Source organism: Jaculus jaculus, chromosome 3, assembly GCF_020740685.1.
Source record: "Jaculus jaculus isolate mJacJac1 chromosome 3, mJacJac1.mat.Y.cur, whole genome shotgun sequence".
Taxonomy (NCBI): Eukaryota; Metazoa; Chordata; class Mammalia; order Rodentia; family Dipodidae; genus Jaculus; species Jaculus jaculus.
This window is the reverse complement of record NC_059104.1, coordinates 168,667,028-168,692,975: the sequence shown is the minus strand read 5'-3', so window position 1 is coordinate 168,692,975 and position 25,948 is coordinate 168,667,028. Positions and strand designations below refer to the sequence as shown.

The 25,948-nt window shown below is 43.7% G+C and overlaps 1 protein-coding gene across 1 annotated transcript in view; it reads right to left on the bottom strand.

Moving 5' to 3' along the window:
- The window catches only part of P4ha3 (prolyl 4-hydroxylase subunit alpha 3), a 47,930-nt gene that overhangs the window by 10,364 nt on the left and 11,618 nt on the right, over positions 1-25,948 (bottom strand). Inside the window, exons 3-10 of the mRNA XM_045146287.1 lie at positions 24,145-24,368; positions 20,929-21,078; positions 16,095-16,146; positions 10,730-10,893; positions 9,728-9,904; positions 5,843-5,907; positions 2,790-2,949; positions 680-742 (exon numbers count right to left, since the gene is read on the bottom strand). Coding sequence (XP_045002222.1) covers positions 680-742; positions 2,790-2,949; positions 5,843-5,907; positions 9,728-9,904; positions 10,730-10,893; positions 16,095-16,146; positions 20,929-21,078; positions 24,145-24,368 — 1,055 coding nt within the window. The remainder of the gene's footprint in view (positions 1-679; positions 743-2,789; positions 2,950-5,842; positions 5,908-9,727; positions 9,905-10,729; positions 10,894-16,094; positions 16,147-20,928; positions 21,079-24,144; positions 24,369-25,948) is intronic.

Sequence of the window (25,948 nt, the reverse complement as noted above, 5' to 3'; positions counted from 1 at the left end):
CTCACAAGCTCCACGAGCTCCCTGGGGCGCCCATGCATCTCAGCCCTGCCTAGACTCTGGGAGCTTCAAGAGAGAGAGACTCTTCTTCAAGTCCCATATTCCCTTATGTCTCCTATCATACCTAGCAAAACTGCTGCCTGGGCCAGGCATGGTGGCACATGCCTTTAACGCCAGCACTCGGGAGGCAGAGGTAGGAGGACTGCTGTGAGTTCGAGGCCACCCTGAGACTCCATAGTGAATTCCAGGTCAGCCTGGGCTAGAGTGAGACCCTACCTCGAAAAAAAAAAAAAAGGCTGACTGGCCAGGCATGGTGGCACACACCTTTTAATCCCAGCACTTGGGAGGCAGAGGAAGGAGGATCGCCATGAGTTCAAAGCCACCCTGAGACTACATAGTGAATTCCAGGTCAGCCTGAGCTACAGTGAAACCCTGCCTCAAAAAACAAACAAACAAAATGCTGTCTGGAATTCACAAAATCCCTGGAGATAGATAGATATATATATATATATATATATATATATATATATATATATATATATATATATATGGATATATATATATATTGTGTTTGGTAACAGATCAAATCAATACATGAAATTGTTTTGAAAACCATAAAATAAAATAGAGATATAATGAAGCGTTAAGTAAGAAGCCCTGGTCTCTCCAGAGCAAGACTCACATAGATCATAAATGTTGCAATTCGGTTCCCAGACTTCATCCTGTATAGGGGACTGGTTGGTGACTGAGACACACACACACACACACACACACACACACACCAAAAAAAAAAAAAAAAAAGAATATATTATTTTAAGCAGATGGCACCAGAGTGACAGCCAAGAATTACCATTAACATAGGGTTAAAATGGGAGTACTAAGTATGGAACACAATTCTAAACTTTACCAGATGGAGTATATGGTTGTTTTTGCTGGCAGGTACTTAATTACACTTTTTATTAAACATTCACATGGATGAATTCTATAGTAATCGGATAGAACTTCTTATCAATGATGAACCAAGGATACATTGTTACATATTACGTTCTTAGCAAAACAAATCAGTTTATGAAAAGTTATTCATTCTGGAAAGATATTCATTCTGTAGAAATACCAAATCATGGGCTAGGGAGATGGCTTAGCAATTAGGGCGTTTTCCTACAAAGCCAAACAACCGAGGTTCAATTCCCCAGGACCCATGTAAACTAGATGCACTAGATCATTGGATTATCCCAGCACTAGTTGATGAAAAGACTCTCTTTCCTTCACTGACTTTTCTTGCAAACCTTGTCAATAAACAACTGCCCATAAATTTAGGGTTTATATCTGAAACCTCTGTGCTATTCCACTGACTTGTGTGTCTGTTCTCATGCCAGCAATATACTGTGGGATTCCTGTAACATTTTCTGCACTAAGCTTTGAAATCAGGTAGTATCTATACTCCAGATCTATTCTTTTTCAAAATTTCTTGACTGCTCTAGGTACCTGGCATTTCAGCATACATTTTAGGATCTGCTTGCTAGTTTCTACAAAAAAAACCCTCTTGAACTCTTGAAAAATTAGGGGCTAAATCTATAGAACAATTGTACAGTGTTCTTTTTGGAGGGGGAGGGGGCTTTGAGGCAGAGTCACGCTATAGTCTAGGCTGACCTGGAATTCACTATGGAGTCTCAGGGTGGCCTCAAACTCACAGCGATCCTCCTACCTCTGCCTCCCTAGTGCTGGCATTAAAGGTGCGCGCCACCACGCCTGGCTACAGCAGTCTTTAAAAAAATATATTTTACTTATTTATTTGAGAGAGAAAGAGGCAGACTGGGAGAGAGAAAGACAGTGAATGGGTACTCCAGAGTCTTTAGCTGCTGCAAATGAACTCCAGATGCATGTGCCACCTTGTGCATCTGGCTTACATGGGTCCTGTAGAATTGAACCTGGGTTTTGGCTCATTGAAAATTAGTAACACATGTTAATTGTATGAATGGCTTTCACTGTGACATTTCATATATGCAAATAGTGCTTTAATCATGGCTATATCTTGGGGAGATCTTTTTTTTATTATTTATTTTTTAATTTTTTTTTATTTATTTGAGAGCAACAGACACACAGAGAGAGGCAGATAGAGAGAGAGAGAGAGAGAGAGAGAGAGAGAGAGAATGGGCGCGCCAGGGCTTCCAGCCTCTACAAACGAACTCCAGACGCGTGCGCCCCCTTGTGCATCTGGCTAACGTGGGACCTGGGGAACCGAGCCTCGAACCGGGGTCCTTAGGCTTCACAGGCAAACGCTTAACCGCTAAGCCATCTCTCCAGCCCAATGGGGAGATCTTTTTGATCATAGCATCTCTCTTGCCAAGTGACTATGGAGAGATCTTTTTAACCCTCATAAGAGAAAATGTGATATTTGTCTTTCTGATTCTGACATTTCTCTTAATATTTCCAGTCACCTCCATTTTCCTGCAAAAATACATGCTACTGTCAGTAAGAGTGGGCAGTTAGGATTATAAGGAAAGGAGAGAGACTCGGGGACAAGTCTCCCTGGAACGCCCCTAAGTGAACCATGATAATAGGATTTCATTATAAGCCACCTTCTTTACCCACTAGCAAATTCTGGAGAGGAGGATGGTGGCAAATAAGAAAATGAATCCACAGTGAAACCAATGCTTCCAGATATTTCTGGAATAAGATCTTTTGTTCTGTTTTGTTCTATATATATCTGAGATCCCTACCAGAACTATGCCTCAGAGAAATAATGTGCTGGCTCCCTACCCCAGGCCACTGGTTCCCGAGCCCATCATTACCGTAGCATGGTCGAAGTGAGGTTCATAGTGCCCTCCGATTCCATAATTCACCACTTGGAGATACTCTGCATAGGGAGGCTGGACATCAAGGCCTGTGAGGGCAGCAATGCGGTGGTCAAGGGACACCAGCATTGGGTCAACAGTGTCCTTCAGCCAAGCACTAAAACATAGCATAGATTGAAGCATCATTAATCCGATGCTGGAAATGACAACATGATGTCGTGAATGAATGAATGATGTCAGAGAAGGAGGGGCAGAAGGAGGGAGTGAGAGGTATAGGGAGAAGGAACCATGAATGTCTAATCACCTCACTTCTCAGACAACACAGACCAGATTCCTAAGAGCTGGTCTTTTCTGGCTTTCTTTTTTTTTAAACAATTTTTTAAATTTTATATATATATATATATATATATATATATATATATATTTTAATTTTTATTAACATTTTCCATGATTATAAAATATATCCCATGGTAATTCCCTCTATTTTTTTATTTATTTGAGAGCGACAGACAGAGAGAGGAAGAGGCAGAGAAACAGAGAGAATGGGCGCACCAGGGCCTCCAGCCACTGCAAACGAACTCCAGATGCATGCGCCCCTTGTGCGTCTGGCTAACGTGGGTCCTGGGGAATCGAGCCTCGAACCAGAGTCCTTTGGCTTCACAGGCAAGCGCTTAACCGCTAAGCCATCTCTCCAGCCCATTTCTGGCTTTCTTTAGCATTTTATTTTTATTTATTTATTTGACAGTGAAAGAGGGAGAGGGAGAGAATGAATGGGAGCACCAGGGCCTCCAGCCACTGCAAACAAACTCCAGATGCGTGAGCCCCCTTGTGCATCTGGCTAATGTGAGTCCTAGGGAATCAAACCTGGGTCCTTTGGCTTTGTAGGCAAACACCTTAACCATTAAGCCATTCCCTTGAGCCCTTTTCTGGCTTTTTAAAAATATTTATTTAAGTTTTCACTTATTCATTTGAGAGAGACAGAGAAAAGAGACAGATTGAGAGAGAGGGAGAGAATGGGTGTGCCAGAGCCTCCAACCACAGCAAACAAACTCCAGATGCATGCACCACTTTGTGCATCTGACTTGCGTGGGTCCTGGAGAATTGAACCCGGGTCCTTTGGCTTTGCAGGCAAGTGCCTTAACCACTAAGCCATCTCTCCAGCCCAAACTGGCCTTTTCTTAGAATGCTGAAGCCACTTTCTCACATAGCTCTGGGGTGTGTGTGTCTGTGTGTATATGTGTGTACAGGTACACACACATGTATGTACAAGTGTATGTAGAGGCCAAAAGACAAGGTTGGGTATCATTCCACAGGCATCTTTCATTGGCCTGAAGCTTGCCTTACAGGCTAGACTAGCTGGCCAGTGAATCGGCAGGTATCTCAGCGCTGGGATTACAAATACGCACCACAATGCCAGTTTTCATGGCAAGCGCCTTATGGACTGAGCTATCTCCCAGCCCCTCATGTGGCTTTGATGGACAGGCCTCTTGTCACTGCCTCTCTAGTCTGGTCCTTACAGTGCAAATAAAGACCTGGGGTGATTGGTGGGGATGGAGGGAAGATGATAAGGAGGATAGGACTCTGCACCCCCATTGGAACCTGCTCTTTGGGGAAGCCAGGAGGCCCAAGGAATCCATTCCTGCCTTTTTAATTTTTTTTTGCATATATGTGTATGGTATTTTATATCTATGTATACATGTTTGTATGTGTATGGGCACACATGTGTAAGTGCATGTGCACGTGTGTGTTGGCATGTGGAGGCCATAGGCCAGCATTGGGTGGCTTCTTCAATTGCTTTCTACCACATTTATTTATTTATTTTTGTTTTTTTCAAGTAGGGTCTTGCTCTAGTCCAGGCTGATCTGAAATTCACTATATAGTCTCAGGCTAGCCTTGAACTCACCGCAATCCTCCTGCCTCAGCCTTCCAAGAGCTGGGACTAAAGGTGTGTGTGTGTCACTGTGCCCACCTCCGCCTTAACTTTTTTTAATTTTTTGTTTATTTTAATTTATTTATTTGAGAGCAACAGACAGAGAAAGAGGCAGATAGAGAGAGAGAGGGAGAATGGGTGTGCCAGGGCCTCCAGCCACTGCAAACAAACTCCAGCCACATGCGCCCCCTTGTGTATTGGCTAACATGGGTCCTGGGGAATCGAGCCTCAAACCGGGGTCCTCAGGCTTCACAGGCAAGCGCTTAACCGCTAAGCCATCTCTCCAGCCCTTTTTTTTTTTTAATTTTTTTGTTTATTTTTATTTTCCACCTTAATTTTTGAGATAGGGTCTCTGACTGAACCTGGAGTTCACCAATTCCGGTAGACTAGCTAGCTAGCAAGCTAGGGATCCTGTTTGTGCCTCCCCCAGAGTTGGCACTTATAGGAGGGCCCCACCATGCCTGGTCCTCATCTTGTATGGCAAGCACTTTGCCTACTGAGCCATCTCCCCAGCCCCCTTCCTGACTTTTGCCTAAGTGCTACCAAGTCATGCTTCATACATGAGTCAGGAGGTGGGGATGGAATCTGTCAAGCCAATTTTCAAATATGGGCTGTATTCTCTGGTAAGAAAACCTCGATGCTTATTTTCTGGCTGAAGGCTGAGTCATTCTTTTCAGTGTTTTCTTACTGTCTCTTCTCAACTAATCCCTCAGATGATCTTACAACCTGAGGAAGGCCCTTGAGTGAAGGAGTGAAAACTTCTCCCTCTCAAAAACAACGTATAGATTTTTATTTATTTGATAGAGAAAGAGGGAGGGAGAGAGAGAGAGGTGGGGGGGGAGAGAGAGAGAGAGAGAATAGGTGCACCAGGGTCTCCAGCCACTGCAAGCAAACTCCAGGTGCATGCGCCCCCTTGTGCAGCTGGCTAACGTGGGTCCTGGGGAATTGAACCTGGGTCCTTTGGCTTTGCAGGCAAACACCTTAACCGCTAAGCCATCCCTCCAGCCAAACAACGTATAGATTTAAACTCTGAGTATGACAAGCTCTCTGGGGTCCCTGAAAGGCTTTGCTGTGCCCTCAGCCCCAGGCAGGAATCCCTATATGTGAGGGCCCGTCTTACCTTTTACTGATGCGGTACTCCACTTGTAACTGCTTTTCCCCTGATGCCACCACTGACCTCTGGAGCTGGTAGGGGGGACAAGACAAAGCCCAGGTGGCTTTGATGCAAACAGGAGGACTGACATGTCTCTGAAGCTTAAATATAACAATTGCTAGTTCCTTGCTGATTAAAGGATATTTTGTGCATGGTGCTGATTTAGTGATAGCTGTTGATCTCAAAAATAAATAAATAAATAAAACTAAGCTGGGCATGGTGGTGCATGCATTTAATCCCAGCACTTGAGAAGCAGAGGTAGGAGGATCACTGTGAGCTCAAGGCCAGCCTATAACTACAGAGTGAGTTTCCAGGTCAACTTGAGCTAGAGTGAGACTATACCTTGGGAAAAAAAAAAAAAAAAAAACAATAAAAAATAAAATAGATAACCACCTGGGCTGGAGAGATGGCTCTGCACTTCAGGCGCATGCCTGAACAGCCTAGCAACCTAGGTTCCATTCCCCAGTACCCACGAAAAACCAAAGGCACAAAGTGGTGCATACGTCTGGAGTTCGTTTGCAGTGGCTAGAGGCCCATACTTACTTCCTCCCTTTCTCTCTCTCGTGTGTATATCTTTGCTTGCAAATAAGTAAATAATTTTTTAATTAAAAAAATGAATAAATGATACTAGTTTGAAAGTAACCTTTAGCACTGTGTCTGTTAGATACAGTAAGCTGGTTGAACTGAAATAAGCTAATGTCCGAATCTCTTTTGTGCCGGTTGAGTTACAGAAGAGCAAGGCTATCTCTCATCCCTGTTATGTCATGTTGCACTCAGGCCTGAGGCTTGAACTAGGGTAACACTTGTGTTTTTCAAATTAAATGAACATCTCCAATAACATCAAGGTCTGCACTCAGAGGCAGCCCGTTCTTTCTGAGCAATTCTGACCAAAGCACTTCCTTATAGAGAATCACTTGCTTATGAAAAACACAACAGGTTTGAAGTCACCACTTTATATATATATTTTTTATTATTTACTGAGAAAGAGAGAGAGAGAGTGGGCACGCCAGGGCCTTTAACCACTGTGAACGAACTCCAGACGCATGGGCTTCCTTGTGTACTGCTGGTCAAAAGCTCCCTGAGAATCAGTGTCTAGTGAAAACACATTGTTTTCTTTTCTTTCTTTCCTTCCTTTCTGTTTTTGAGGTAGGGCCTCACTCTAGCCCAGGCCGACCTAGAAAATTCATTATTTAGTCTCAGGGTGGCCTCGATCTTGTAGCGACCCTCTTACCTCTGCCTCCCAAGTACTAGGATTAAAGACGTGCGCCACCGAGCCTATCAGGCGCTTGCAATGAATGGCTTCGTTCTACGCAGTGTAAGAAGCCTGCTCCTCCCTCTCATCTCCATGGCTCTCCTCCCATGTCCCTTCTCACAGTTTACAGCAGGTATAGGGAGCTGTCTTCCCATTACACAGGAGGCTCCCAGAGGGAAAGAAATAGCTCATGTCTTTATAAAAACAAAGTGTTGGCCCGGGCAGGCTGTGGTCCACTAATGAATGACTAAGTGTCGAACTGGATGAATTAACACACATGAAGACCATGGCGTCTGGATGGAAATAAAGAATTCTGAGACAAATTATTGTCCCATCTTTTAAAAAAGACAACAGGCTTCTCCCTCCAGACATAAAATGGCCTCGATATCCATGACCTCACAGTGCCTGACACTACCTACACAAGACCATCATAAGAGGAGGGAAAGATCACGACATCAAAATGAAAGAGAGACTTATTGAGATGGGGAGGGGATATGATAGAAAATGTAATTTCAAAGGGGAAAAGGGGGGGAGGAAGGGTATTACCATGGAATATTTTTTTTATAATCATGAAAAGTGTTTTTAAAAAATTGATAAAAATAAAATAAGATTAAAAAAATAAAAAATACATAAAAACAAAGAAAAAAGACAACAGGCTTATAGAAGTGAGATAGACTACTTTTTTTCTAAATCTTGTGTGTGTGTGTGTGTGTGTGTGTGTGTGTGTGTATGTGTGTGTGTGTGGTTTTTCGAGGTAGGGTCTCACTCTAGCCCAGGCTGACCTCAAATTCACTATGTATTCCCAGGCTGGCCTCAAACTCATGGTGATCCTCCTACCTCTACCACCATGTCTGGCTTCTTTTTTCCCTAAATCGTCATCAGGCTTCCTGATGAAGCATCCCTGTTGCATTGGCATCAAGCTTGGCTTGGTGACTGGCAGCGTCCGCCCTGAGGAAGGACTCGACGGACTCCTGTTTTGTTTTGTTTTTTTTTTTTGATCCAGGATGACCTGGAATTAACTATGTAGTGTCAGGGTGGCCTCGAACTCATGGAGATCCACCCACCTCTGCCTCCCGAGGGCTGGGATTAAAGGTGTGCTGGGCATGGTGGTGCACGTCTTTAGTCCCAGCACTCGGGAGGCAGAGGTAGAAGGATCGCCGTGAGTTCGAGGCCTCTCTGAGACTCCATGATGGACTCCTGGTGTTTGACGATAATGGCTGCCCTCTTTGCTTTCACCAGTGATAATGTGGGTGGCGGAATGTCTGCACTTCCAAGCAGAAGCATTAAAAGTCAGCACACATTTGCCACTTCTGTCTTCCTCGTCTCGGGTGAGACGGGCAGGGTCCCAAATAGAGGCTTCTCTGCCACACTGGTTCCCAGATTGGAGGCCGGGCAGGGCAGAGCCTCAGCAAAGCCAGCACACACACACAATGTGGTAAAGTGCTGCTGCTGTCTCCAGGGCTCAGGGGCTGCTTGTCACCAACTGTATTAAATCTAAGCTAACTGATAGAGTGGCAATCAATGTACCTCCAAATTCCAGTCACAACTCTAGCCGTAGATGAGACCTTATCAAGCTGGTTCCCTCTCTGGGCCTCAGTTCCCTCTTTAACAAAATCATGAAGTTGAACCAGATATATATATATATACACATACACATATACATATACATATATATATATATTCTTTTATTTATTTCTTCATTTGTATGTGTGTGTGTAAGAGAGAGAGAGAGAGAGAGAGAGAGAAAATGGGCACCCCAGGGCTTCCAGCCACTGCAAATGAACTCCAGACACTTGGCCCCCTTGTGCATCTGGCTTACATAGGTCCTGGGGAATCGAACCTAGGTCCTTTGGCTTTGCAAGCAAATGCCTTAACTGCTAAGCCATTCTCCAGCCCCCTGATAATCTTTCTATTCCATTAATTATGAATATGTAGTAGGATTTCACTCCTTTTCCCTGCCATATTCTTTTTTTTTTGTTTTGTTTTTGTTTTATTTTTATTTATTTATTTGAGAGAGACAGACAGAGAAAGAGGCAGAGAGAGAGAGAATGGGCACGCCAGGGCTTCCAGCCACTACAGACGAATTCCACATGCGTGTGCCCCCTTGTGCATCTGGCTAACGTGGGTCCTGGGGAACTGAGCCTCGAACCGGTGTCCTTAGGCTTCACAGGCAAGCGCTTAACCACTAAGCCATCTCTCCAGCCGCCTGCCATATTCTTTTCTTCCACTAATTATGAGGAATGGTTGACATTTTGGGGAGTTTCCTTTCTATGTTCTAAACATTTTCACATTTAGATATGATGATTTGCATAGGTCTCAAGCACACTACTTTCTGAAGTCTAACACACACACATACACAGTGCACACATCCACATCCCTAGGAGGATGCTGACAGCACATTTTGAACCTCCCAGAAACGGCCCTGGTGCCGCCTCAGTTAAGCCTTTCCCATTAGAATCAACGTGGAGACCGAGGACTGCTCTTGTGTATGGAATGGTTGGCATCTGGAACTCCTATAAGGAGGGCTTGGTTGTGCTGGTTGCCTGCCTCACACTCCTGAACTCCATGTGCAAACACAGAGAGGCTTCGGGGACACTCACCCACGGTTCCGCAAGCTCTCGAATTTTCTGAGCCTCCGAGTCGCTGACGAAGTCATGGTAGAGAACAATGGAGGGCTGCAGGTGGACGACCTCCTTGCGGATGGGCTGCAGCAGCAGGTAGGGGCTGGAGTTGGTTTCGTAGGAGCAGTAGAGGCTGGGGATCTGGTAACGAACGGGCTGGAAGGAGAGTAGAATTGACACAGAAGCAGTGCCTAGGAGCACGTCCTAGGAACTATGGCATAAAAAGCCAGGAATTTGGGCTGGAGAGATGGCTTAGCGGTTAAGCGCTTGCCTGTGAAGCCTAAGGACCCCATTAGCCAGATGCACAAGGGGCGCACGCATCTGGAGTTCATTTGCAGTGACTGGAGGTCCTGGCGCGCCCATTCTCTCTCTATGTCTGTCGCTCTCAAATAAATAAATAAATAAATAAATAAATAAATAAATAAATAAATAAATAAACAAACAAACAAACAAATAAGTAAGTAAGTAAGTAAGTAAAAAAGCAGGAATCTGAGCTGGGGAGGTGGCTCAGTGGTTCAAAGAGCTCGCTGCGCAAGCCTGGCAACAACACAGAATGCTCGTGAGGCTGGATGCGGGGAGTCGCGCTTCCGTAACCCCAAAGCGCCCACAGCAGTGGGAGGCAGCGTCAGGAAAATCCCGAAGCTCCCGAACCATTCACAGTGGCGTCACGACGAGGATCCCTGTCTTACCGACAAGCTGGGAGGTTAGAATAGTGCCTCAAGGTTGTCCTCCGATCTCTGCGCGTGAGCTGTGGCACAAACGCGCCCTTACGCGTGCGCGCACACACACACACACATATTCACACACATACACACCCAAAGCCTGAATTTGAAAGATTCAGGGTATAGTTACTCAGACATTGTATGAGTGAGCCTTAAGATTTTGTAAGGCATTCGCTTTCCCCACAAGTTACCCCAAGCCTATCTTCCCTCTCTCTCTGGTCAACTGTGTCCCCCTTCCTCTCTCCTTGAGGAATCCTACCTGGGTACCCAGGGTCTGGCATAACTCTTCGTAGGCGTCTCTGGTCTGCAGGTGAGGTACATTGGGCCTCTGGATGACAGCCTCAGCCGCTGCCTGGTGAGGGCTCTCTGCCAAAAGCCTTTCATATTTCAACACATTCCTGGCCACCCTCTTATTCTCTGGGCCTGGGGGAAATCCAAGCAGGAAATAATATATATCAATAAACACTGACCCCAGGAAGACCTTTTGGGATTTCTGCAGTTTCACAGGACTGGCATGTGGACACCATGAAAATTCCTCACGTCAATCCTTCCTTTCAGAAGAGCATCTGGTATTAAAAGGATACTGATTTAAGCCAGGCATGGTGGCGCACGCTTTTAACCCCAGCACTAGAGAGGCAGAGGTGAGGGAATTGCTGTGAGTTCGAGACCAGTTTAAGACTACATAGTGAATTACAGGTCAGTGTAGGCTATAGTGAGCCCTTACCTTGGAAAAAAACTGTGTGTGTGTGTGTGTGTGTGTGTGTGTGTGTATAAACTGATTTAAGCCAATGTGGTAACACACACCTTTAATCCCAGCACTAGGAAGGCAGAGGTAGGATCGCCATGAGTTTGAGGCCACCTTGAGACTACATAGTGAATTCCAGGTCAGCCTGAGCTAAAGTGAGACCCTACCTTGAAAAACAAAAAAAAAAAAGAAAGAAAAAAAGAAAAAGAAAAAGAAAAACACCAGAACAAGTCAAGTGTGGTGGCACACGCCTTTAATCCCAGCACTTGGGAGGCAGAGGTAGGTGAATTGCTGTGAGTTCGAGGCCACCCTGAGACTACAAAGTGAATTCCAGGTCAGCCTGGGCTAAAGTGAGACCCTACCTTGAAAAATTGAAATAAAACCGAAACAAAACAAAACACGGACGATGCCATGTGGGTTCCTCCTAGGTCTCCCTACACAAGCTCTTAGATTCTGCTTTTCACGTGCTTGTAGCTTTACCCCAATTTCTCTTTAAGTCTGAGTTTACTTCTCCACAAGCTGCGGCTCTACTCCCGTTCTTCCCCAGAGACCCTCGATTTCTCTCCTTCTTTGATAATTTCCCTCTCCAGGAAAGCACATGGCAGATGCCATAATATGTTTTCTGAGTCTCTCTACACAGACATCTAAATTCTACTCTCATGTGCTTACAACTCTGTTGCAGTCCTTTCTGAGAAACCTCAATTTCTCTTTAATGAACCTTATGGATGACACAGTGTTTCCACATGACAGCGTGTTTCCTAAGCACCACAATTAGTGATTTCCCCCTAAATATACTTAATAGCTCATAATTTATCCTTCTTGAGTCTGTCTTTTTAAAAATATTTTTTTTTTTGGAATGGAAAAGAGGCTTTAATAATTTTATGACATGATCCAGGTTTTTTAAAAATATTTTATCTTATTTTAATTTATTTATTAGAGAGAGAGAGAGAGAAAGAAAGAATGGGTATGCCACAGCCTCTAGCCACCACAAATGAACTCCAGATGCATGTGCCACCTTGTGCATCTGGCTTATGTAGGACCTGGAGAATTGAACTTGGATCCTTAGGCTTCACAGGCAAGTGCCTTAACTGCTAAGCCATCTCTCTAGCCTGAGTCTGTCTTTATTAATTCTTATTAAAGGTAGGACAGAACCCAAAACTTGGAGTTCATAAATTCTGGGGAACCCTCCTGAACTCCCAAATCCTGTGTCAGGCTCTCAAGCCATGTGAGTGTTTTTCCTTGGTTCTTAAATAAATATAACATTATAATATGAATAGATATAAATATAATATTATTCCTTAAATAAATATAATAATCTAATAACTATCATTCTCAGCCTTATTATATTCAATTCTTTGATTGAAATTAGACATGAACCTAGGGCTAGGGATTTAGGAAGTCCTTTTACAAGACTACACAGTGACTTCCATATGGTACTATTTGCCAAATTATCAGAACAGAATGTTATAGTCATTCCTCAATATCCTTGGAGAACTGATTGATTCCTGGACCTCTGTGGGTAACAAAATCCATAAATGCTCAAAAAGTCCCTTTTATAAAATAGTGTAGATTTGCAGTAGCATATGCTTATCTGCTTATACAGTAGAAATCATCTCTAGTTCTTTTTTTTTTAAGCCTTTTCTTTCTTTCTTTCTTTTAATTAATTATTTATTTATTTGAGAGCAACAGACAAAGAGGCAGATAGATAGATAGATAGATAGATAGATAGATAGAGAGAATGGGTGCTTCAGGGCCTCCAGCCACTGCAAACGAACTCCAGACACATGTGTCCACCTGTGCATCCGGCTAATGTGGGTCCTGGGGAATCGAGCCTTGAACTGGGGTCCTTAGGCTTCACAGGCAAGAGCTTAACCACTAAGCCATCTCTCCAGCCCTCTAGTTCTTTATAATACTAACAGAATGTAAATGCTATGTTATATACAAGTATGTAAATAGTTGTTACACTGTCCTACCAGGGAATAATGATTGAAAAAATCTGTACATGTTCCATACAGACATGTTTGTTTTTAAAATATTTTTGTTTTCTTTTGTGATTGCAGTCATGTGTGTATGCAATGTGTATACATGTATGTGCATGTGTGTATGTGTAGGCTAGAGGTTGATGTCAGATATCTTTCATGATCCCCCAAAGAGATAGAGGAGAGACAGACAGAAAGAGAATAGGTACACCAGGGCCTGTAGCCACTGCAAATGAACTCCAGATGCATGTGCCCCTTGTGCATCTGGCTTACGTGGGTTCTGGGGAATCAAACCTGGGTCCTTTGGCTTCGCAAGCAAATGCCTTAACTGATAAGCCGTCTCTCTAGCCCTTTTTGTTTATTTGTTTCTCTCTCTCTGTCTCCCTTTCTTTCTAAACCTTCAGAACTTATTTTGTGTGGATACATCATGTGTTGGTACCATCTTTTCCCTCTTTCCTGTCCCCATTCCACAGAGAGCCCTCCTCGGTGGGGTTGCTGATATTCCCCATAGAGTTGTGAGTTATGCGTTGTGGGAGCAGCAATCACTTATTGGGGGAAGGTAATGTCTCTGGGTATGATGTCCCTGTAAAGGGACACAGTAGACCTGGTTAAACATCCTCCTATGCAGCCCCTGCCTTTAGGCACACATAATGGAGGCCACCACCCAAGGTGATCTTCCTGGCAGTAAAAGGAGAAGGTCCAGGAATGGTTACCACAGGCCTTATTGCCAAATGCAGGTGTGTTCTGTTACCTAAGGAGTGGGATGACCCCCACTGTGCAATGTACCATGACCTTCCTGTACCTCTCTGTTTCTAAATACCTTTGTGTTTACATAGCATAGAATGTTTCTTGCCAAAAAAAAAAAAAAAAATGCCAGGCGTGGTGGCTCATGCCTTTAATCCCAGCACTCGGGAGACAGAGGTAGGAGGATTCATGAGTTCAAGGCCACCCTGAGACTACACAGAGTGAGTTCCAGGTCTGCCTGGACTAAAGTGAGACCCTACCTTGAGCAACGGACAAAGGATGTTTCTTGCCTCAGTTCTGCCTAGGTGACCTATGTAATGAACACCTTGTGACTTTTTTTTTTAAATATTTTTATTTATTTATTTGAGAGTGACAGAGAAAGAGGCAGAGAGAGAGAGAGAGAGACAGAGAATGGGCACGCCAGGGGCTCCAGCCACTGCAAACGAACTCCAGATGTGTTCATCCTCTTGTGCATCTGGCTAACGTGGGTCCTGGGGAATTCAGCCTCGAACCGGGGTCCTTAGGCTTCTCAGGCAAGCATTTAACCGCTAAGCCATCTCTCCAGCCCACCTTGTGACTTTTTTTGGTAATGAGCCCCATTGCCCTGCTTGTTTAACAGTAATTCAATATAACTTTGTATTTTAACTTCCATCCTGTTTTTGCAATGAACACCTCGTGGTTTTCTCCAGTAAAAGCTGACACTTCCGGCAGCGGTTTCTTTCTTTTGTCTTTTTCTTTTCTTTCTTTCTTTCTTTTTTTAATCTAATAAAACTTTGCCTCACATTCTGCGAGTCTATGGTCTTACTGTGCGACACCAGATCCCATAACAGTCTCAGCCTGTGGTCTAGCCTCTGTTTTTCAAACATTTTGACCCAGGGATGGTTGAATCCATGGATGTAGAACCCATAGAGATGAAGGGCTGGGTTATGAACTGGGGGCTGGGAGATAGCTCAGCAGTTAAAGCCAGCCTCAGTTCAATTCCCCAGCACCCATATAAAGCCAGGTGTCTGGTGTGTCCATAAACACACATGTACACACAAATAAAACTTTAAAATTTAAGTTATCAATAAATGCAGTTTAAAAGTTCTACAAGAAATCTTATTAGTATTAGTAATCTTCCATCTTATTTTAGTAGCTAACTACTTCATAAAAGGAAAACTTAGAGGTCAGCACTGGGGAAGCAGAGGTAGGAGGATCTCCATGCCCTGAGACTACACAGTGAATTCCAGGTCAGCCTGGACTAGAGTGAGACCCTACTTTGAAAGAGGAAAAAAATAAAAAAAATAAAAAATAGAAAAGAAAAACTTAGGAAGCCACCTACCATTAAAAATTTCAAAAAATGGGCTGGAGAGATGGCGTAGCGGTTAAGCGCTTGCCTGTGAAGCCTAAGGACCCCGGTTCGAGGCTCGGTTCCCCAGGTCCCACGTTAGCCAGATGCACAAGGGGGCGCACGCGTCTGGAGTTCGTTTGCAGAGGCCGGAAGCCCTGGCGCGCCCATTCTCTCTCTCTCCCTCTACCTGTCTTTTTCTCTGTGTCTGTTGCTCTCAAATAAATAAATAAAAATTAAAACAAAAAATTAAAACATACAATTAGTGTGAATACAAACTTTAAAAAAAAAAAAAATTTTTCAAAAAATACCCAAGCTGATCTAGGCTCTAGGCAGCACCTCCTCTGGTTCAACTCATTTTGTTGTTGGCAAGGCATTCCCTGAGGGGACCAAAGCAGAGCTTTGCAGACACCCGGGCAGGATGCCTGCATAGCTCAGTGAGCTCTGGGTTTAGGGGGAAGAGCCCATAGCTCTCAGTAAACAGCCAGAGTGAATAACTCTCTCAGCTATTCACATACTGCACACATTGATTTCATTCATTCCCACGTCTACTTTGAAAACCTGGGTCTTGAAAATGTCCCTGAAGAAACTGGCTTCTAGCCTGTACTTGTTTCCATTGAGAGGGCAAGGAGGGAAGGGGCAGGCTGACCTTCTCTAAACACTTTCCAGGTAAATGATGCACATTCCCCCTTTCAATAATCTGCATATAACCAAGATTACACCCCAAAGTAGAAATGGCCCTTGGATAATGAAATTATAATAAAAAGATCTGTGTTTCACTTGCAGGGATTAAAGGCCAGGAACAGAAGTCAGAAATCTCACCACTTACTGTAAAGAAGAAACTCTCGGGAGAGGCTGAGGGCACGTGACACATTTCCTGCCTAATTAGAATAGAAGGAAAAGGAAATGTTAACAATGAGATTATTTTTTTTTTCCAACCAAATCACTGAATGTATTGAAAAAGCAACTATAAAATATTCTTACCACAGTAGATAATGAGATTCACTGAAATGTGGAGGATTGTGGCCCTAATGCAAATCAAGCTTCCTCATTAACAAAAGCCTTATTATCATCCTTACCAGGGAAGGCAGGAAATAAATCAAGATGAACTGAGCTGGATGTGACTATTCATCTCCAGTTAAATTTCTCTGGAAATGCACTCATAAAGTCACATTAAATGAAAATGAAGAAAACACTCTTTAAAAAAAAAATTAAAAAAAATATATATATATAAAATTTATTTCAGAGAAAGAGGCACAGAGAGAGAATGGGTGCAACAGGGCTTCCAGCCACTGTAAACGAACTCCAGATGCATGCGCCTCCTTGTGCATCTCGCTTACATGGGTCCTGGAGAGTCGAACTAGGATCCTTTGGCTTTCAGGCAAAGCCAAAGCAGCCTTAACCACCAAGCCATCTCTCCAGCCTGAAAACACTCTTTTTAAATTTTTTTTTAAATTAGCTAATGAATTTATTATTTATTTATGAGAGAGAGCGAGAGTCAGAGAGACAGAGAGAATGGGCACTCCAGGACCTCTAGCCACTGTAAACAAACTCCAGATTCATGCACCACCTTGTACATCTGGTTTACATGGGTCCTGGGGAATCGAAACTAGGTCCTTTGGCTTTGCAGGCAAGTTCCTTAGCTGCTAGGCTATCCCTCCAGTCCAAGAAGACACTCTTGAAGTTATAAGATAATAACAAAGGCTTGCATCTATTAGTGCATGGTGTGAGTCATGCATTATATTAAAGTTACACTTGCTGGTGCATGGTGTGAGTCACACATTGTGTTAAAGCCTTTACATGTACAGCTCACTTCGTTTTTTACAACTCATTGAAATGTCTTCTGGGTATGGCTTACATGGAGGGCTTGGGTATTGAACCCAGGCCAACAGGTGTTGCAAGCTGGTGCCTTTAACCACTGAGCAATCTTCCCAACCCCTACTTAAAAAAATTTTTTTTTGTTTATTTTTATTTATTTATTTGAAAGTGACAGACAGAGAGAAAGAGGATGAGAGAGAGAGAGAATGAGCATGCCAGGGCCTCAAGCCACTGCAAACAAACTCCAGATGTGTTCATCCTCTTGTGCATCTGGCTAATGTGGGTCCTGGGGAATTGAGCCTCAAACCGGGGTCCTTAGGCTTCACAGGCAAGCGCTTAACCGCTAAGCCATCTCTCCAGCCCCAGCCCCTACTTTTTAATGTTAAAATAAAAATAAAATGTATGGGCCTATGAAGCCAAAGGACTTAGGTTCGATTCCCCAGGACCTACATAAGCCAGATGCACATGCATCTGGAGTTCGTTTGCAGTGCCTAGAGGCCCTGGTGTGCCCATTCTCTGTCTGTCTCCTTTCCTCTCCTCTCCTCTCCTCTCCTCTCCTCTCCTCTCCTCTCCTCTCCTCTCCTCTCCTCTCCTCTCCTCTCCTCTCCTCTCCTCTCCTCTCCTCTCCCCTCCCCTCTCCTCTCCTCTTCTCTTCCCTTCTCTCTCTCTCTCTCTTTCTCCTTACAAATAAATAAATAAAATTTAAAATAAAATAAGGGTCCATAAGGCAAGCTGGGGAGTGAGAACTATGGAAGACTTCATAGAGCTGGTGACTTCTGAGCTGAGCCCGTCATTCCGACAGAACTTCACCAGACAACAGGATGTGAAAGGGAATCTACCAGTGAGCAGAGGAATTAGTGGAAACAAAACAAAATAATCAGTGGGGCACAGTATTTATAATCCTGTCTGGAGGTGAACTGCTTCAGCCTGCCATCTTTGAGTCTCTGTTTTCCTCCTCTACTAAAACTCTATCAATTCTTGTCTTTTGTTACATCACAGTTATCCTGTTTCTCTTTATTTATTTATTTTTTTTAATTTTTATTTATTTATTTGAGAGCGACAGACACAGAGAGAAAGACAGATAGAGGGAGAGAGAGAGAGAATGGGCGCGCCAGGGCTTCCAGCCTCTGCAAACGAACTCCAGACACGTGCGCCCCTTGTGCATCTGGCTAACATGGGACCTGGGGAACCGAGCCTCAAACCGGGGTCCTTAGGCTTCACAGGCAAGCGCTTAACCGCTAAGCCATCTCTCCAGCCCTCCTGTTTCTCCTTAACAAGAAGCAATTGGTCAGGAGCGGTAGGAAGGGTGTATAGATGTATAACCAAGTCCCATTTACCAGGAACTTGGTGGAGGGAAACGTGACTGTAGGCTGATCTGAGAATGAATCAGGTTTTTCAGTGGCATGCAGATTTGGAACATTCACATGCTCCTCTTTATTTTCTCAGGAAAGGAATGCCGGGGGCTGGGTGTAGCTTAGTGACAGAATGCTTACCTAGCATATCCTGGGTTCCAGCACCACTAAATACCACTATGTACATATGTGTACATGTACACATACATGGAATAGCATGGTGTATTAGCTTTGGATACTCCAGGAAACTGGCTTCATGGCAATTTTTCCAGCCTATTTTTATTTAATTTATTATTATTTTTGTTTTGTTTTCAAGGCAGGGTCTCACTAGCTCAGGCTGACCTGGAATTCACTATGGTGTCTCAGGGTGGCCTCGAACTCACGGCGATCCTCCTACCTCTGCCTCCCCAGTGCTGGGATTAAAGGCGTGCACCATCATGTCTGACTAGCCTGTTTTTAAAGACTATACAACTGGTGGGAAATGAGGTTAGTCATACAAAAAGATGACAGTTGCTATATTTAGGACAGTGAATTTCTTCATAGGGCCCAACAGGCAGCAGATCAGCAGTGCCAAGGAAAGATGATATCTGAAGGAAGCTCCAAGGCTGATCCAATGGAGCAAGATGCCAGCTCTTGTCACTGACAGTGGCCACATTCCAGTTGCAGTCAGTGGCAGAGAGGATACTCAAACTTCTTCCTCCCTGGTAGCATCAGGGTATATTCTCCACGGTGAGTCATTAGGTGCTGAGAGCACAGAGTGCTCTCCATTTACTGTGCCCCCATTAAACATACATGGCAAGCCGGCCGTGGTGGCGCACGCCTCTAATCCCAGCACTCAGGAGGCAGAGGTAGAACGATCACTGTGAGTTCAAGGACACCCTGAGACTCCATAGTGAATTCCAGGTCAGCCTGAGCTGCAATGAGACCCTACCTAAAAAATATATATATATATGTATGTATGTATATCTCAACACTTACTACGGTAGCAGCTGAGGTTGTGGAGTGTGATGATTGTAAAGAGATCAGTGCAACATTGCTTAGTGCTCTGGATTCACAGGCAGACTTGTGTTCTGAGCCCAGCTCTATGAGCTTCCTGCCAAGTTAAGAATTATTTGGGCTCAGGGTCCATTGAGGAAGAGGTGGCAGAAAGAATGTAAGAGCCAAAGGAAGGGTAGGACTGCTTTCAATGCAATCAACCAGACAGAAATTGGCCACCATATCCATGACCTTGCAGTGCCTGGCACTACCTTCACAAGACCTTCATAATAGGAGGAAAAGATGATGACATCGAAATAGAGAGACTACTGGAGAGAGGGCGGGGATATGATGGAGTGCAGATTTGTGAAGGGGGTGGGGGAGGGGAGGGAATTATCATGGTTTATTGTCTGTAAGTATGGAAGCTGTCAATAATAATAAAAAAAAAAAGTCAAAAGCCAGGCATGGTGGCGCATGTCTTTAATCCCAGCACTCAGGAGGCAGAGGTAGGAGGATCACTGTTGAGTTCCACCCTGAGACTTGAGTTCCAGGTCTGCCTGAGATAGAGTGAAACCCCACCTCGAAAGATAAAAAAAAAAAAAAAAAAAAAAAACAACTTCAAGAGTTTGCTAAAAAAAAAGTGATATGTATAACCTTTAACCTATATGTGTTATTAAATAAATATAATAATCTTCAGATAAAAAATATAATTAGTTGGAAGCTTGGTTTTTATTAACATGTACTCTATGGTAGTAATAAAGTAACTTCTCTGAATTTGGTCCTATTGGGATGATGAAATAGGACAGAAGACATGAGCAGGCTTAGAGAGTTGAAAAGCAGTGGAACATTATATCTGCTATAGTAAGAGTATGTTTCAGGGCTGGAGAGATGGCTTAGCAGTTAAATGCTTGCCTATGAAGCCTAAGGACCTTGGTTCAAGGCTCGATTCCCCAGGACCCACATAAGCCAGATGCACAAGGGGGCGCATGTGTCTGGAATTCGTTTGCAGTGGCTGGAGGCCCTGGCATGCCCATTCTCACTCTATCTATCTGCCTCTTTCTCTCTGTGTCAAATAAATAAATAAATATAAAAAAAGAGTATGTTTCAGGGCCGGGGAGATGGCTCAGCTGTTAAGGAGTATTTACGAATGAAGGCCTCAGGCAGGAGACCTCCGCCGAGTTCAACTCCCCAGAACCCATGTACGAAGCTGGCTGTAACCCCCAGTGAAGAAGGGGAGAAGGCCAAGACTGGAGAACTGCTGCGACCTGCTAACTGCTGGCGGCTCCTGGTTGCGGAAGTGACCTTATCTCAATGACATACATGGGTGAGCAACAGAGGAGGTCACCCCAATTTCTCCTCTGGCCTCTGCACGCATGTGCAGGAACACGTACACCTGCACAGGTACATACACCATACATCTTCTATCACACGCATATTACACACACACACACACACACACACACACACACACACACACACACACACGGAAGAAAAGTATGCTCCATTGACCCCCCCTACCTGGAAACAGGCAAAAGCCAGGTGATCCAAGGCATCCTCCAGACTCGCCTCATCCTCTGTCTTCCACTCACCATAGGATCCTCGGAAGAGACTGACAGCCTCCTCGAGCCATGGAATGGCATGGTAGTAATCCCCCATGTCGTAGGCCACCTGCAGGAAGCACAGTCACAGCTGTGAATTGAGTCCATAGACAGAGGAGTTGACTATTCACAGACGAGGAGGAGCCGGGGCTTTGGAAGGAGGGCCTGGGTCTCTGGAACCCAAGAAGGTAAGCTTTAATGTCAAATTCATTTTAATTCCATCTGTTAAGCACCTATTATATCACAATAACAGTACATGGAATTGTACTTTGTGCAGAAAAGACTCAATAGTTCTTGAATTTCAGGCATTTATAATATGGGAGAGAAACTATAATATGGTGTGAGTGCTTGAAGGAAAAATGCCTGCTTGGGCTGGAGAGATGGCTTAGCGGTTAAGCGCTTGCCTGTGAAGCCTAAGGACCCCGGTTCGAGGCTCGGTTCCCCAGATCCCACGTTAGCCAGATGCACAAGGGGGCACACACGTCTGGAGTTCGTTTGCAGAGTCTGGAAGCCCTGGCGCGCCCATTCTCTCTCTCTCCCTCTATCTGTCTTTCTCTCTGTGTCTGTCGCTCTCAAATAAATAAATAAAAAATGAACAAAAAAATATTTTAAAAAAAAATGCCTGCTATACTATGGAGGCATGGAGAAGGGAAGAGACTTGGGATCACACTGGGCTTCACAAAAGTGGTATGTGAGGGTCTGCGGAGATGGCTCAGTGGTTAAAGGTGCTTGCTTGCAAAGCATGCTGGCCCTGGTTCAAATCCCCAGGGCCCACATAAAGCCAGATGCACAAAGGGGCGCTTGTGTCTGGAGTTTGTAGTGGCTGGATGCCCTGGTGTGCCTATGCTTGCTCTCTCTCTCAAATAAATGAATAAAAAATATTTTTTAGAGCCGGGTGTAGTGGCACACACCTTTAATCCCAGCACTCGGGAGGTAGAGGTAGGAGGATCACCGTGAGTTCGAGGCCACCCCGAGAGACTACATAGTGAATTCCAGGTCATCCTGGACTAGTGAAAGACTCTATCTCGGAAAACCAAAACAAAGAAAGAAAGAAAAAAAAGTAGCTAAACTGGACAGAAGAGATGGCTCAGTGGTTAAGGTACTTGCCTACAAAGCCTAATGCCTGGGGTTCAATTCCTCTGTACCCACATGAAGCCAGATACACAAACTGGCACACGCAATCTGAAGTCATTTGCAGAGGCTGGAGGCCCTAGCATGCCCATTTCCTCTCCCTCCTTCTCTCTGTGCCTCTCCTTGAGGATAAATAAATACTTTTAAAGTAGCTAAACTTTTCCTACCAATTTAGCTGCTTTTATTTTTTATACTGGAGATTGAACCCATAAAGCTACATCACCCCCAGACCCAGCCACTGATTTCATATTTTCATGAGGCACTTCACATTCCAGCAATATGGTAGATTGAGATGGCTGGAACTCTTCTAAACACAAATATTTAGGCATTTTGAATAAAATAAAACCTGTGATTATATGTTTTTACTAAAAAATTGAAAACACTGAGCCTGGTGTGGTGGTGCACGCCTTAATCCCAGCACTCGGGAGACAGAGGTAGGAGGATTGCTGTGAGTTCGAGGCCACTCTGAGACTCCATCGTGAATTCCAGGTCAGCCTGAGCTAGAGTGAGACCCTACCTTGAAAAACCAAAAGGGTTATGAAGCCTGTATGACAGAGAAGATAGCCTTCCTGAAACCTAAAAGCCCTAGGACTTGGAACTAAGACACACATAAACATGGGTTTCATGAATAACTACATCTTAGGCAAAAGAGTAACTAAAAAATACACACTGGTTCCAGGAGATGGCTCAGTGGTTAAAGGCACTTGCTTGGAAAGCCTGACAGCCTGGGTTTGATTCCCCAGGACCTACATAAAGCCAGATGCACAAAGTGGCACATGTGTCTGGAGTTCCTTTGCAGCAGCAGGAGTTCCTGGTGTGCCCATTCTCTTCCTCTCCTCTTAAGGAATAAATATTTAAATATACATATATATATATATGGATATATATAATATATAATATTATATATATAATATACATATATATATATATATATATATATATATATATATATATATATATATATATATGGATTCCAGGGAATCACAGAGAGGCTGCGTTTCCACGATCTTACGTTCACATCATATATAATATACATATATATATATATATATATATATATATATATATATATGGATTCCAGGGAATCGCAGAGAGGCTGCGTTTCCACGATCTTACATTCACATCATCTGGCATCCTCTTCTTATTCACCCTGCTTCCCCTTTCCACCCCATGGGTCCATCCACGGGCAGGGACTACAGTCAGAGTGAAAAAGGACCATTCTGTCTAGTTCATGTCTGTTCCCATGGCACAACTAATAAATCCCCGTTGGTAGTGTTCTTGCTGAGCATGGACAAAGCCCTGGGTTCCAACCCTAGTACCACATAAACCAGGCATGCTGGCACACACCTGTAATCCCAGCACTTGGGAGATGGAGGGCGGAAGGGCAGGAGTTCAATGGCTCCGTAGTGACTTTGAAGCGAGCCTGGGCTACTGCATGAAACTCTGTTGTGCACAAAAAGTGTTCTGTGGGGGCTGGAGAGATGGCTTAGCGGTGAAGGTGCTTGCCTGCAAGGCCAAAGTGCCTCGGTTCGATTCCCCAGGACCCACGTAAGCCAGATGCACAAGGGGGCACATGCATCTGGAGTTCGTTTACAGGGCTGGAGGCTCTGGTGCTCCCATTCTCCCCACCCCCTCTCTCCCTGCCTATTTCTGTATCTATATATCTCTGTCTCAAATAAATGAATAAATAAATAAATAAGATATTTGAAAAAAAATAAGTGTCCTATGTACTCAATCACTTCATTTTTCCATAGAAAGAGTATGGGGTTTACAGTTAAAAAGCTGGATTCAAACTTTGGTTCAGTTACTTTGGTCAAAGTTACTTGAATTAACTTATCTACCCTCTCTAAAGACTGTGGTTTCTTGCTCTGAAAGTGGGAGTGACATCCTATTTCAGTTTCCAAGCTTATTACCAGCATAAGCACGACATGAAAGTAATTAGGACATTGTCATTTCATCCACAAGAAGCCAAGCTGAGCAATCTGCCTTCTCTGAATGTTGTCACCTTGCCTACTTGGAAGCAGTCATCGGCTGTGAGGGAGAAAAAGCGCCTGGGACTGTACAGGTCCGTGACGTCGGAGCCCGTGACCCTCTGGAAGACGCCTCGGGCCAGGCCCTTCACGTTGAGCATGTACACATCCTGCAGCCGCATCAGGGCCCGGGCTGCTCCCTCGAGGTCCTCAAAGGCTGGAAGGTCTTGCTCCACCTTCTCATATCCATCCTTCAGAGCTGAAAAGGCAGGAGAACCATGACCCATCCTTTACAACGCAGGCGATGGACATTGCACGCAAGCGTGACCACCCGTGCAAACATTTCGAGAGACAATGACTCAGTGGCAAGCTCGGTTCCTGTCACTGAGTGGATTGTGAATGCTGTTGTCTGGATGAAGGACATGCAAAATGAGTGCCAATGAGGAGTAAAAAAATAAATAAATAAAAAGAAAGCACTGCTGGGCGTGGTGGTGCATGCCTTTAATCCCAGCATTAGGGAGGCAGAGGTAGGAGGATTGCCATGAGTTCGAGGCCACCCTGAGACTACATAGTGAATTCCAGGTCAGCCTGGGCCACAGTGAGACCCTACCTTGAAAAAACAAAAACAAGAAAACCCATGTTCTTTTTTTTTTTTTTTTTTATACTTGGAAACAGAATTTTAATATCAACAAATTTCAAATATGTTTTTGAGAGTACAATATGTTACTGTTTAAGATACATTACAAAATCTTGAATTTTATAAAGTTTTCAACTCTCTAATATCAAAAGAATCCCACTCCTGGTAATAAAAATAGCAATTTTTATATTATATTCAAAATTAAAATTGCCCGTATTCTAACACTGAGAAATGAGATAAAACATTGTAAATCTACCTAGATATACACAACAATGACCTCATGGACAACCTTTAGTATATAGAAGTTTACCTTTTGTTTTGTTGAGGGACATGACTATTTGAATGATAACTATTCAAGGATTAAAATATGGAAGGTAAAAAGGACTTGGCGGCACAAGGTGTGTTCACTGGAGAAATGTGTAGACCATAGGCATTTTTATCTCTTGTGAAGGTTAGCACATAAACAGATGCCTTCTTTTGTAAATCAGAGATAATACCACCTACCTCCTAACAGTTTGTAAGAAAAAAATAAGGAATGGGAGACAACTATTTAGTAAGACTGGATTATTTCAGAGATGTTTCAGTAGGATTATTTTGTACAAAATACCAAACTTTCAAATACTCCAAAACTTAAGCTGTGTTTTCCTTTTAGCAGATAGTTTCATATTTACTTTGTGTGTGTGGGTTTTTTAAGGGTAAACATGTCTTGCAACCCAAATAACACTGTAATTAGGACAAACACCATCATCCTATCCTTGGGTAAGTCATTCTAAGAAATGTTTTATTTCAAAAACAAAGCACTTGATTGTAAAAATATAAGACCTATATTCTTATAGTCCCATCTGCTATGTCTCCAGGAATCTTATCTTTTAGGGGACAACTCTACTTTCTTTTTCTTTTTTTCTTTTTTCTTTTTTTTGACAACTCTACTTTCTAACTCCCCCAAATTAATAAACTTATTAAAGTATACAGTAGAATAAATTAGGAAAGTGATCTTACTACATATCACATTGCATTATTTTCCTTTTCAAAATGAAAAAACAAAAGCAAAAAAACAACCCCACAAATGCAGGATGTGTTGGCGCATGCCTTTAATTCCAGCACTCAGCGCTTGGGAGGCAGAGGTAGGAGGATCACCGTGAGTTAGAGGCCACCCTGAGATTACACAGTGAATTCCAGGTCAGCCTAGGCAATGGTGAGCC